The following is a 14,898-nucleotide window of genomic DNA, read 5'->3' as shown; positions in this document are numbered from 1 at the left end:
AGACACTGAGGGGAGCCAATGTGAAAGAAAAACTGTAAAAAGGACGTTCAATGTTTTCATCATTCTGTTCTCCGTGTGAACGGCTGTATTACAAAAAAACTCCCCAAAAAACAACAACCTATGTTTTGACACTATTGAAACACACACAGTTAATGTATGTCTTCTGGGTCCCTCTTCTTTCTCTACTTCTCGCGCCACTTTTGATTTCCTCACAGATCAAGAAGATTATAATTATGGGCCGAGTAGTTTCCTATGTTAGAAGATAAGCTCTCTGTACACACACACACACACACACACACTGCAGGGTCTTGTTGTTTGTCAAATATAATGTCTCCTTCCTTTCACTTCAGCTGATTAATGTTGTTTTCAAAGTCACATTTTGGTCAGCGAACCGATCTAAATCCACAGAAGTCAAAAAGATGCATAGACTCAGTGGCTTCACTGCAGACTATACTGATTTACCTGTATGTTTGCTATCAGGAGACAAACAACAACAAAAAAAATTTGTCTTTACAACGCCTGGGGATATTATAAGGATCTACTTTAACTGACTCTAAACTTCACATTTAACCTGAACGTTTCAGGGTCTTTTAATGGACCGACAAGCTCCTCGCCAGTTTGAACTGGAGTCAAGTTGATTTTGTTGAATGGCACAACAGGAGTATCACTGCAATAGGTACAATATCACATTTTAAATAAATACATATTTTTACACTGTTCTTTTAAAACAAGATAAATGTGGAACTGCTTGTTCCCTGCTTCTTCTAAATATAGGTGCTCTCTTGGAGTCTCTCTCTCTGGACTAAAGCTGTCCTGGCCTTTGACACCCCAAAATATTGATAATTTTTTTTAAAGCTTTCTGAAGGATAGTGCTTCAATTCTTTTATTAAAAATATAATAGACCTCTTATTATTTTGTTACTTTTAGCTTATTTCAATATTTTGTCATTAAACTGTGTCTGAGATTATTATTTTTTTTATTCAGTAAATTCATTTCCATTTTAGACGGCATCTTAGACGGCAGCATCTTTTCAAACAACAGTAAAGGAGCCATCGCCTGGTGTTCTCACGTATTCTGTCTCCCTTCAGTTGTCTTTCAATCAATTTGTAATATTTATTCGGAAAAAAATTAAACAGAGGTTGTTCTGACTAATACACATTATTTCTGGGTAACGAGTCCTTTAAAACAGATGCAGTCATAAACTACATGAACTTATTCAGATGCTTTAAGTGTTGTACATTAATCTATATCAGCATTAACTCCCAGTACGATCGTACTCTTGTACGATCTGGTCAAGTTTAGCAAATCAGGCCTGTATTGCGTCATTAGTATTGACCTCATGGCAATCATTTCATCACTGTGAGTTGATTCTCTGTTCAAAAACGTGTTTTTATCGTCACTGCACTTGGAAAAACTTCCTCCAGGCAGCCGCGTTTGTTGTGGTTAAGCCAATATTTCACAGGGAGGAATTTTATAAATAGGAACACCCCCAGTTCCTAGTAGCCTGAACACACTTTTACGGTGATGTCGCATTAAATTGAATTTATGATCTGATGGCCGATATTTACTTTCCACCAAAAGCAAGGAGAAGCCAGTTAGAAGAAAGGAAAGAGAAAATCAAAGTGTCGCCGGTGTCACATGAAAACTGCCTGAGGTCGTACCGTTGCTACATTTGCATGCCTGCTGCACTGTGGGAAGGACTTGTGCTTGAAAACACAATCAGTGTTGCCATAGTTACCTTGAAAAAGTAATCCGATTACTGATTAGACCTTTAAAAAGTATCTTGGTTACTTTTTTGATTAGTTGTTTTTAAAAATAACAAAGTTAGTGCGCGTGTGTGTGTGTGTGTGTGTGTGTGTGTGTGTGTGTGTGTGTGTGTGTGTGTGTGTGTGTGTGTGTGTGTGTGTGTGTGTGTGTGTGTGTGTGTGTGTGTGTGTGTGTGTGTGTGTGTGTGTGTGTGTTTTGAGGTTATTCAGAGACAAATGCAGTAATTGTTATGAAACAAACAGGTTCCCATGACTAACTGTTACACTTTGATATAGAAAACCTGATTGTCGGTTCGGTTAAAGTTTCTAAGAGAAAGCAGTTATGATGGAGAAACTCAGATGATTCCCAGTGAATGAATGTGAGTCTGCTTCATCAAACTGTGATATCTTTCACTCACTGCAGCAGCAGAAGCTTCTAAGTGGAATGTTGTTTCCACAACCAGGCTTGGACGTTGTCTTTCTCTGATTATCTCATTATATTCTAGCAACTGTTGGGCTGAAGGTGGACCCCTGTGGTCCAATCCAACAGAAGAACTGCCGTTAAGACCCAAACGTGCTTTTTGTAAGCGCGTAAATCTGAGCTGGTGTTTTAAATGTTGTTATGTGTCCTTTACGTTTGTGGGATTTGTCATCAATACATCCACTAAAGGGCAGTGCGTATTGTTGGTTTCCTGTGGGAGAACTTTTTAATGAAAGTGTTTGTGTCATTAGTAGTGTTTCTAAACCGTGGGTATTTTTGAGGCGTCTTTGTCCAGATGTCCACCTCAGGACAAGCTGGTCATTGTTTGTATCCACATTTACATGTCTGTTGTCCTCCAAGTTACACTGTTTTCTTTGGTCCTTTTGCAGGTAACACATGAGCTATGATGTACAACACTGCTCCCACAGGTCAGCAGTGGTATTGCTCTGGGGATGTATTATGCGTGACGTGACCAGTGGCTCCCACTCCCAACCTGCAGGGGGCAGTGCATCGCAAACGCGCTTCCACTGCGGTATTAAATTAGAGCAGAAGAAGTAGACTTCTTCTCTGTGACACCAGCAGGTGATCCTGCAAATTGGGAGCGGACTGGAGCATTCAACCATCGTTTCAAATTAAATGTTCCCTCTGTTGAAGTCTGACACTGAAGCTAATTGACATCCATGAGTCAAATCTTTATGCTTTTTGTGCCTTTAAAACCAAGTCTTCAGTCTTCCTCCTCTTCAGCGCCGCCTTTTTTTCCGCATGTCTCCATCTGTGTGATCAGAAAGGGGCCAGAGGGGCGTGGCGGCTGAAATTTCATAATTTGGCCGCACAAAGCCGTGCGGAGCTCGCGGACGCGTCACGCATAAAACAGCCTTTACTCTGAAAACGGACTCAATTACACATATAATGAACTCAGAGGACAGACGGAACTGTCTGTCTGTGTTTTTAGCGTGAAGCATGTTTGGGCCTTTAGTGCTGCTGCTGTTACTCAGTCGATCGTCACTCAAATGATTAGTGTCCATGTCTCTCAAACGTGTGACACGAAATTGATTGTAGGTGGGAATGTGAGCACGTGTCTGATATAAACTTAGATGGGAGGACGGACAGACAGACGCATGGATTTTGCCTGGATGGATGGATGGATGGATGGATGGATGGATGGATGGATGGATGGATGGATGGACTGAAAAGTGAATTTGAGGAGCTCAAAGCTCCGCCAAATTGACCCTCAGAATACCAACGTAAAGAGTATTTTATTGGGAAACTGGAACAGTCTTGAGTCAAGTGCACAGTCCCTAGTTGCTTGGTTGCCATCATCATCATCATCATCATCATCATCATCATCATCCTCACTTATATAACCAACGCATACCCTCGAGGTTTTCAGACTCCAATCGATGATGTCAAAGGTTTGTCAATAGGTCATGTGTTATTGGACTCTGGCACTTCAGTAATAGTCGTCCTGTTGTTCAGCTGAGACCACATGCTGCATCATGAGATGTTCTCTTCAGACGCCTCCTCGGGGCTGCACAGTCGAGTCGTGTTGCGTTGAGCTCAAAGATCCACTGTTTTTCTAATAGCCTCCGTGTTTCTGCGTGTCTGTCCTCCTTCTTTCTCCCCTGTCCTCCTATTCAGTGTTCCCCTTCGTGTCCCTTCCCCCGTCACCTCTTCATGCTTCTGAAACTCTCAGGTCATCAAGTCGTTCCCATTTTTATTTCATTCCTGTGGTGTGAAAAACGTTTCTCTGCCCGTTTTTTCATCCTCCCTTTCCTTTCTCTATCTTAATATTTCCCCTCCTACCATCTCTTTATCAGTTTTTTTTCGATGCCTCATTCCTCAGTATCTCCACCCTGACGATCTAACTGAACTTATCTCCCTCTGTCCTCCCTCTCTGCTACTTGTTCTACCTCACCCTTCCTCCGACTTTTTCCTCTCTCTCTCTCTCTAGACTCTCAGTGTCTCTCACTCATGCACCACATCAACACATCTCGCGTCAGGACCAAGTTGTACCAGCGATGTTTATTTCCCGCTTTTATCGTACGGAGGCCTAATGATGCTTAATTGCTTCATTTGGTTAAGGAGCTGGGAGCCGACGCAGACTGGGAGACGCAAACCTGAGGGCAGCAGAAGTCAGATGGGTAGAGCCGAGACTTTTCACTGGAGTGTTTGATGGAATAAGGGAGTGGTTGAACACAGAAGACTAAAGAGGATCATTTGCATCAGTTTGTTTGCAGTTTGTTTTTCAAAGAAGACGCAGCGAGGTTTACTAGAAAAAAAAGACAAAAATGTCTCTCTCCAGTCTCACTTGAAGAAAGCTATGGGACGTGAACTCTCTCTGACTTTTTGAAGTAAGAAGAACCCGGAAGAGCAGCTCTGAGAAGGTACCAGTGTAAAGGGACTTAGAAACCCGAGGCCATGGAGCTGTTGGAGGCGTTTTACCGCAGGAAGTTAAGGAAGAAGCCGAAGAAAGAGGCGTTGGGTCGGTCGGAGTGGGCTCTGTGTCGCTCGCCATCCGAGGCCGGTGTCAACAGTCTGGCCACCGGCCTCATCTCCAAGGTCCTCAGGTTCACCTCCAGGTAAAACTGCTCACGACGACCAGCAACTCTCATGACTGAGACTGTTCATTGCCAAACTTAACTCGTGTCTGGAATGATCTCTTTTAATGCCAGGCCGAACTTTAAGCTTCACGCACTTCGGACAGATTCAAGATTATTTCGATCATTTTAAAATTGGATTGGTCCGTAAAATCTTTAACTTGGTGTGATTTCCATGTTCAAAACACAAACTGGACATTTATCTTCTAATATGAGTGTTTGTAACATCGACAGTTAATAATTGACGTTCTCAGTTGAGCATTGTATTTTATTATTGATTACCTCTGACTAATTAGTGGCTTGGCTGATTCTTTACCTGTGCTGAAATAACATAAAAATGTGTGTGGTTCTGTGGGTTTTTTTAACCTTTACTTAATACATTTAAAAAGAGATAAAAAAAAAAAAGATAATTAACACGTGAACTCTTTAAAACCATAGCATCTCTCAGTGAAATGTCAACAAATTAGACTGTGGGGTCCACTTGGTGTCATACAGGAAATACCATTTATTGATTAAACGTTTGGACCCAACCTTAAAGAATCATGAGAGAAACACAGTACCTTTGAGTATTTAGAACATTTGTCTGAGACATGGATTTTGTAGTGTGTAGTGAGGAGAAAGGTGTCATTATACCAGCATGCCAGGAGGTTTAGTTTGGCCTTTTTCAAGAAAAGCAGTGGCTGCTGTTAATTGGTGCATTGGATGTGGGCAGGAAGGACAACGCAGGTGACAACAAAGCCCATAACATAACATCATTCAGCTATCTTGTTGTAGCATTAGCATGAACAAGGTGAGTGTGAGAGAAAGCATAAAGAAACCGTGTCAAGAAGGAAACAGCTTTGTACCAACATCAGCCTGGAAACGGTCACTGTGATGTTTTGGATTCTGGATGGCATGTCCTTCTCTTGGGACATTTGAAAGTTGTTGTCATTAAATTTGAACATTGGCAGGATGTAAGTCTTTGCACGAAGATTGACTCTCTTCAGACCTGGACTTCATTCACCTCAACCTCTGCTCTGGATGTTTTTCGACCTTTTGTCAACACGATGATATTGGTAAAGACAGAATTGCATGTCTACAGTGAAATCCTATGAACAAGTCATTTGAGATATAGGAGTGACATTTAACAATACATGAATGAAACATAGCCATTCCTTTGGCAGCTACGGAGGCTTCTGAACATCTTGTGTGTCCTTCTAAGGGCTTCTAATGTCATTACGTCACTCTGGCTCTAACGTTTGTGGCAACTCTTTTGTCCCACAGGACCTAAAGGGCTCTTCTACACTGTGGAGGATTGTTTAACATTTTACCATCAAAAGTTTGTTTCCTGTTGTGAAAAACCCAAAATTGTTAACAGCCCAGTGTGTACGATAAACCCTAAGTACCAACCCAAAGGTTGGTGTTTGAGTTTAGTCCATATTCTCCTTTGTTGATGGAGCTGAACTCTGGCTTTCTGAGCTTCCCCTCAAACAGTTTTCTGACCGTTTGCTCTCAAAAGTATTGGTAATATTCAGATTTTATCTTTGTTTTCCGGTAGCAGAGGTGGTAATCTGGTCCCACAGCACGATAGTGCTTCTGTCGTGTCCTCCTGGGCCTCGGTCCATGGCGTCCTGCAGGTTGATGTTGGGAACAGACTGAACGCTGAGCTCCACTTTGTCCTGAAGCTCTCAACATCTTCTCTCACAGACCTTCTTCTCAGCTCAGGGAACATGTGAACACTTCCATGATGAAGCGTTGGCAGTTAACTTTGTAGCTTCTGGAGTTGTTACTCTCGGCACCACGGGGAGAAGAGAAACAACCAGAAAGTGTTTCTGCAGTCAAACCATCAGTGGCGCCGGTTCATGTTCCCACTGATACCTCAGCGAGTCGGGATCAGGTTACAACAACATTTAATTTGATCATCCTAAAATATTCAGTAGTAGTATTAGTAAAAAAAAAAATTGTTCTTGTTCTTTGTTTTTCTTTTCTTTTTTTTGTATTTGTACAAGTCCATAAAGCTCACTTCACACTGCATGATGTCATTTTGGTGCAGGCAGTGGTTGGCACTCTCAGCTCTTGTTTTCTTTACATGAGCATGACTTGCTGCATGTGGGATTACAAAGAACTTAAACAGGGAGAATATCTCTGCTTCTATTTCCTGTGTGCAGTTTGCATGTTCTCCCTGTGCATGCCTGGTTTTTGTCCAGGTATTTGCCACGATCCAGAAAATCCTGTGTGTTCAGGAATTATCGAGGTGTGAATGTGTGTGGCAACAATTGTGACTCTCTTTGATAAAGATGCGTGTGTTTGGGGTTCCTCTGTTCAGTTAGATCATTTGTTTGAGTTATTTTTGAATACATAGCTTGTGACTTTAAATATGAAACAAACTATGGATCCAATATCATAAAAATATACATATTGGAAAGGTACCGTGAGGAAGCACAAATCTGTTTGATCTCTCATCATCAGTTTTTTTAAATAATATGCTTTGCTGTCGTGTTATACAGAATGAAAATATATTTTGTTTAAGATTGTTTGAATGCAAAAAATAGGTTTGTATTCCTTTACATGATTATTTTTTTTTATTATTAAGAAGAAATAGATTGATTTAAAAATATACATTTTAAATAAAATTACACAAAAATATGCAGTTATACATTTTTATAGAATGTTTTCAATCTACTCCAAAATTTCGACACCACAAATAAACATTTCTTTTTTAAAGTTTTTATGAAAATGATTGTTATCAGATGTGATTCTGAGCTGTGGCTCAGATTGGATGAGCTCTTCCTCGTGCAAATATTGCTCAGGATCATTCTACTTGTGCTGGAGCTTTCCAACATTCAAATATCTTCAGTTTGTAGTTTGAAACCCCGGCAGAAAAGATATATGACAATAACCTTGAACAGAGACTTAATTTAACAAAGAATTCCACCTAACATTGATGACTCCCATCCAGCTGAAGCAGAAAAACACGTTTTCAGACTTATTAAACATGCCTAATTGAACCGTGGATATAAAAGAAGATCCAGGTTTGTACCAAAGCAGTTTGTCCAGAGCAAAGAGGGAGAATAGTATCAGTGTTGAGGTATTCTAGTCACGTCCTGTCATTACCGGGTTCCTGCGGACTCACAGACAAGCAGGTTTTTATGTCTCTGGCTCCTACTTAGACAGATAAAATCACTTCCTGTTTACCGCTGCAAATAAATACAGAACAGTTGGATTTGTCAAACATCCCCCAGGATCAAGGGACAATTACTGAAACCGCCACGCAAGTCCCAACCTTTCTTATCACGGCTGGTCAGATAACGCAGTCAAAATACCTTAACGGTGAAGTCTTCGGCTTATCAGCAAGGTAAAAGCTACATTTCTGTTTGGTTTAGCCTTTTTTTTTTTTTTTTAAATGAACATCAAACATAAATTAGATTTGATAAAGACGCTGCTAAATGTCAGAATCCTTAACTTCTGGACCTGACAGCTTATTTAGGTATTTGTTTGTGGGACACTCAGTTTATGTTCATGTTTGGAAAGTGCTGGTGTGGTAACTGAAACCCACAACTGACGGGTCATCACTGACGGTCCCTGAACATGACCTTTGACCCCCCCCCCCCCCCCAGAGCACAGTATTGTGGCTGCACCACCGCATCCTGGGAATAGGATGGGTCAGTGTGAAAAAATAGGAATTTCTCCAAGGGAATTAATAAATGATGATGACTTTAGTTCAGTTCAGTTTATCTGACACTCGATATACCAGCAACAGTGGATTCTGTTCAAGAAAGATTCTTTTTATTTTCAGTGATGGCAGCATTTGTATATTGTTTTTCAAGTCTTAAACCAGATTGAAGCGCTGGACAATTTTGGAAATTGGCAAATAAAATGAGATTTTTCACATCTGGTTGAAAGTTCGATATACATGATTAGATTGATGAAGTTTGAACACAGTGATGTGCAGTCAGGGGCAGCAAGGCTAGCACTGCTAAAACTGCTGGCCCTGTCAAAAATTATTAATTTTTTATTTTTTTTATAATTCAAAAGTGATTCTAAAATCTGTGTCCAAAATCAGTTAGGCTGCTTGTTCAGTATACAACTTTATCCAGAAAACAGATGGTTATATTTTGTGGAGCTCAAATCTCCTACGTCCCCTAAACACATCACAGCTCCTTTCCCCTGCTGGACCAGCAGAAACCTCATTGCTAACCTCTGATGGAAGCTGGACGCTGCTATTGGGTTAAAATGTTGAGTGACAGGATCATCAGCCAATCAGATTCTGATGTGTTATTGACAGACCTCCTCAGGGCCAGCAGAGTTTCTAGTGCTGGTCTTGGTGTGGTCATTGAAATGAGCTTGACGGATTGGCTCATGGGCAGGTGGTGATGACTCTGTTATCATCTGCTTCTCTGGAGTGATGGAGGCTAATTTAACATCAACAGCCATGATATGATAGCCGACCTGCTTCAGGACCTTTTTCAATTGTGAGTAGAAGAAGAAAAAGACCGACACCAGAAATGGAGGAGCTAAACTCAGACCAACAAAGACTTTGTGCAGCATTTTACAGCGGGAAACTAGCAACACTAGGACTGGGTGACAGCTAGCTAGGAGCACAACGAGCTGTTCTGCTGACCATGTTCACTCTTCAGTACAACTCCACAACATGGAATAGCAGTGGTTTTAGCAGCCTTATAGAGCCATTCATCAGAAAAGATCACAGGATAGATTATATCTACAAGTGATGGTGAGTGCTAGTTTTTTTTTTTTTTTTACTTTCTGTGGATCAGATTGGTGCTGCTGTTGGCATTTGGTGCCGTTTTTGATTGTAAAGTGGTGTTTCCCATACAATTGTCCATGATTACATTATGTCAGAATTTGATTGGATCAACACAATATCGCTCTGTTCATTCCTCTCCGCATTGCGCTCTTTCTCCGTTATTGTCATTCACACAGTAAGTAAGCGAGCATGCTTCTCCATGCAACACTGGAAGATGATGTGATGGCGAAGCTGCACAGTGGTGTCTTGATGTGTTGTGGTTGTTGATCAGCTGTCTTGTTGGTGTGAAGTACTGATGCATAATAGAGGCCTTACATTGGATTCACACCAGCTGTCCTGTTTTAATGGCGTTTGCTTTGAGAGTCAACAAAATGGAAGCAGAAGTACAAATGTGCCACGAATGAGCAAAACAAGATCAAGAGATGTATTATACTTTGACACATTTTTGATTTAGTAGAAAAACTGACAAATGGTGATTTCTTTAAACAAAGAAAATTCATAATAAAAAAAAGTATCTCTTCAAATGATGACATAAGATAGAGAAATCCAAAAATATAGCATGGGTTCAACAATGAAAAGAATTCATGTAAAACTATATACAGGTTCAGGCCCAGACGACCTGAGGTCGAGTTTAATGTACAGATACAGTATTTGGAGGTTAAAACCTGACTTTAGATTATTGGGAAAGCAGTTTTTAATACTAACAAACCACTTGATACTATGAATTATTGTTTTATTTAGCTTTGTGATAAGCTCTGAATTTCTATAGTAGGGAATAAACCTATTTTGGTTTATTCTCTACTATAGAAACCCAGGTGTAAAAATAACTTTGCAAAGGTTTTGTGACCTCCACAGGTTCTCCTAATGCTAGCAGGGAAAGAACGAGTTGATTGATAATTCCTTTCTATTTACGACGGAACTGCTCAGCATTACTAAAAGTATGCTGCAGTCCGGCAGTCAGATATTACTAACAGATGGGTCAGTTCATCCAGATTTCCACCGTACAGCCAGCAGGATGTAATAAATGTTTGAGGACTTTAGCAAAACCTTCTTTCCTCGATTTATCATCAGAAGTGTAACATCCCAAAACCAGTGGTAAAACCTGTGGCACTGGAGGTGAATCTTGGTCTGTGTTTCCTCCCCACAGACGCAGTGAGCCAGCGTCTCGCCCTCACTCCTGGCACTTGGCCAAGCTCGCCGACGGTCAGCAGGAGTTGGACCGGGTGGTGATGGACACCATGAGCAGCAGCTGGCACCACAACTACCACACCAGGTCAGCGTCAGCGCCACCAGGCTCAACTTCCACCAACCGTCATTCATCTCCTTCTCCGCAGTTTGTCATTAGACGTTTAATGTAAACACTTGGCTGAGCAGTCGTTTGTGCAAAATGCTAATGTTAAAGCTACCTTACCATGAAGATGGTGAGCAGATTCATCGTAGACTTTGTATTTTTAAGTCAACTGCTGCAAATAAAGTCAACTGAGGCTGCTTGACTTTGATTGGTCAATCAATCAAAGTTAATTTTCACTTTATATATTCTTGATCATTTTGAATCAAGACTGGTCAAAATATCTATAAAAAAAAAGGGAAAAAAGCTCAGAATAACAGTCAAACTCAGAACAAATACTTTCAGCTTTCAAATACTGCTGAAGTAGGAGACGCTTTGCTCCCTGCCTTCCTCTGGAGGTTAGAATTCAGCATCCCTGGACCGCGTATTCAGAATAAAGGTATCCAGTGAAGGTAGGAAAGTAAGTAAAGGTATTCACTTAACTTCCTGAAGGTCGGCTATGGAGGACTAAAGTGCCAAAATTACAACTTATTGAATTAAATGATTATTTATATCTATCATTAATTCATTAAAAAGGAAAGAAATTCATAAATGTGTCATCAATTGATTTAAATATCAATCATATATCAATATAAATTTTGTGTAAAACTATGATATAATCATTTCACTAATTAATTATGTCAAGGTCTGGTGTTGCACACATTTTTGTATTTAATTCAAAATTTTGATGAATTGATGACACATTTAAGTAATTATTAAATTATGTATTTAATTGTGGCACTTTCAGTCCTCCAGAGTCGGCAGGGCAGCTGAGGGGGTCGTTCTCAATCAGAAAGCCGTTGGGTCGTCACGTCACATTTAAGCAGCACCTCGTTTATGGATAAAACACTAGCTGACTAATATTTCTGGCGCCAACGAGCAGTATTTGACATTTAATCATTGAACTACCTAGTGATTGTGGTCTTTGATGTTAAATCTGATTGGCTCAGTTAAGACTAAAAAGAATTAATTAAAAATAACAAGAATAAGTATAACAAGTAAAACCCATTGCATCCACATGCCAGTCTTTGAGCACTGGCTCTTTGCCTTTTAAAAATACCAAATGTTGACATAAAGCCGCACACTGGACTTTCCACTTTATGCCTAAAACCCTTTAAACTTCTCATCTCAGTCACATATAAACATCAAAAAACAGCTAACAGAGGGAAAGCAAACATAATATCACAGTTTACAGCCAGGACCTGCACATTAGTGTTTAACTTTGTCCTGGAAAAGGTTTTTAAGGTCGTCTGAACCTGAGTGACCTCCAGAGAAGTTTTCAGCACTCAGTCCATCACATAGAGGGTCAAAGTGTTCAAACAGCCATATAATGATTCTTAACCTGGAACAGTCTGTAATGATAACACACCGATTCAACAGACTGCTGATCACTTCTCCTCTTTGAACTGTTTGTAGTAGCTTTGAAATAACTTCAGTAATTGGTCAAAATCGCTTTGAGAATCATTTTAGAAGTTTTAACATTGTGTACAACAGGGCTGGGGGTAAACAGTTAGTTTTTAAAAGATTATTTAATGGACTAGTGGACTATTCTAACGTTGCCTTGGCTCCGTTATTTGACATTCATTGTTGAACTAACTTTGGTGTAGTGAATCATGATGCTAAACTGGCAACCGTCACTCTAATGATGTGTTTCGCTGGGAAACGACCACAACGTGATTGAGCTAACGCTAATCATGAATTGTCAAACTTAACGTTGAACAGATACGTCTAATGTTACTACAATCTACATGCTACTGTAGCGAGCAGCGCTACACTGTGGTGGTGCTTGTGACTAGATAGCTGCATTCTGTTAGCTGTAAGCTAGCCACCGTTACCATTCGTGCCAGCATCATATGCTATTTCTAGCTTACGTTAGCTGAACATAACTGTTTAGCTAACATTAAGTAATCAAACACAGCGAGCTAGCACCACCGAAGTGCACAGAGCTCAAGCTCACGTTGCACAATTGAAAGTAAATTAATTTAGCAAACATTGGCGATGGTAAGGTTACTTACTTCTGTTCTCCGGCGTCACGAGTAACAACGAGACGCCTCCGCTTCAAACGCTCCACATGGAAGTTGTGCAGGTGTGATATGCTAGCGCCATCGTCAAAGACTGCTAATAACGCTAGCTTGATGCTCATGGCTGGTTTAATGTCTCCCCACACCTTCGATGGGGGCGGCGGGTTGCTGCTGAGCCTGAGAGCTGGTTGGAGACGAGTCTCGTCCTCCATGCTGGCTTGTTTTGGTCACTCGACCAATGATGTCATCAACGCAACGCTATAGGCCAAGTGTACAACGTGATTGAATGATGAGATGAGATGAGATGAGATGAAGGATTTCACCGCAAAGTGTCTCCTTGACCGATGTAAAGATTACTTACTGAAACATGAGAGTTATTCATATCATATCTAACGATCCTTGGAGAGTCATTGTTGGGTTTTGAACCGCTGCAGACGTGACGAGTCGTTCAAGTAACCTTAAGCCTAAATTATCTTTTCCAAACAATGTCATAGTAAAACAACATTACAGGAATAAAGACGTTTTCTGTTCTGGTTGCTGTGTATAGGAGTCATATCTCGATGGCTGCAGAAGAATCTCCCAGTAGTGAAGTAATGCTCTTTTTGGCAATAAGCACACTCAGGAATGTCTCAGCTGGTATCATGAATGTAAAACATTTTTTGTTTGGCCTTCAGGACAAGCTGTGAATTATTTTCAATTTACGATCGAAAATAGTTCAACTGTAAATTCAGATTTGACAGATTTAAAGATAAAAATGAAAAAACAAACTTCCAACATAAAAACACATGTGTAACAGGGATGACCTTTGGATGATACATACAATATGGAAACCATTTCTTCTCCAAATATGTGTTAAATTTTAGGCCGAGGCTAAAGCGGTTTCATCAACAGAGACATTTTACAGCGTGTTACTTTGGACTGTTCTAGAAAACATTGGTTATCTGGGATTACAAATGGGCAGATTTGGAAGAAAATCCAATTTTGTGTATCACTCATCATGTTCAGGCATGATTGTAACAATCATTCTAAAAGAAAAACGAAAGGGGATAATTAGAGATAACACACACTGAATGTCTCAAACAGTTACTGTCTGATGAGTATAAAACAGTTACTGTCACATTTATCTTTTCCCAAAGGAAAACAGTTAAATGAGAAACACACATACACACAAACACACACTACACTACTGCACTGGCCTTCAATTAATCGGTTACTTTTCATTTTAAAGAACTAGTAAGTATAAAACATGTCAGTGTCATGTACTCATTATAAGTAACTGTAGTTGTGTGATGAATTTAGCAGCAGCAGCTGTCGACTGTTTCTTCAAACGTGGTTCTTTTCATTTAATTCAGTCTGCAGCTCTCAGTCAGCATGTTTCATGTGAAAGCAGTGGAGCTGCCACCTGCTGCTGTGGTCCCGGCACTGCTGGGATTATCATCTGAGCCCTCCAGAATAAAGCTCCTGATGCCATTACAATTAGAAGTTTGTTGTCCAACAGTGGTTTAGGGTCATTTATGGTGATTTATTGGATTTGGTGATGTTTTCAAAGCTGTAAATATTAAACGGAAAGTTGACATTCAATATGTCCAGTTCAAACCTGAGCAATGATTTGAGTCAGTGATTTGAGTCGGTGATTTGAGTCAGTGATTTGAGTCGGTGATTTGAGTCAGTGATCTGACCGACGCTTCAGCCAAGAGATGCTTTCATTTAGTTGCCGGTCAACAGGTTGATGTCATCTGGAGACGTTACGTCAGTGATTCCTTTGAACTGCAGCGGAGGGCAAAGGAAAGCCTGTGTGTGTGTGTGTGTGTGTGTGTGTGTGTGTGTGTGTGTGTGTGTGTGTGTGTGTGTGTGTGTGTGTGTGTGTGAGAAACAGGACGGCACATTGACGTATTTACCCTCAGTGGGGCATTCCTGCTGCCCCTCCCCCTCACCTCGGGGTCTCCCATGGCAACACCCACTATACATCCACCTACACACACA

At 40.6% G+C, this 14,898-nt stretch overlaps 1 protein-coding gene across 1 annotated transcript in view; it reads left to right on the top strand.

Annotated features, from left to right (window-relative positions):
• The window catches only part of shroom3 (shroom family member 3), a gene marked incomplete at its 5' end in the record, with an annotated part of 62,639 nt that overhangs the window by 31,903 nt on the left and 15,838 nt on the right, over nt 1-14,898 (top strand). Inside the window, one exon of the mRNA XM_080510297.1 lies at nt 10,715-10,840. Within this exon, the coding sequence (XP_080366423.1) occupies nt 10,715-10,840 (126 nt within the window). The remainder of the gene's footprint in view (nt 1-10,714; nt 10,841-14,898) is intronic.

This window comes from Blennius ocellaris, assembly GCF_963422515.1.
Source record: "Blennius ocellaris genome assembly, chromosome: 15".
NCBI classification, from domain to species: Eukaryota; Metazoa; Chordata; class Actinopteri; order Blenniiformes; family Blenniidae; genus Blennius; species Blennius ocellaris.
The sequence above is the reverse complement of the archived record's forward strand: the minus strand, read 5'-3'. Positions and strand labels throughout refer to the sequence as shown.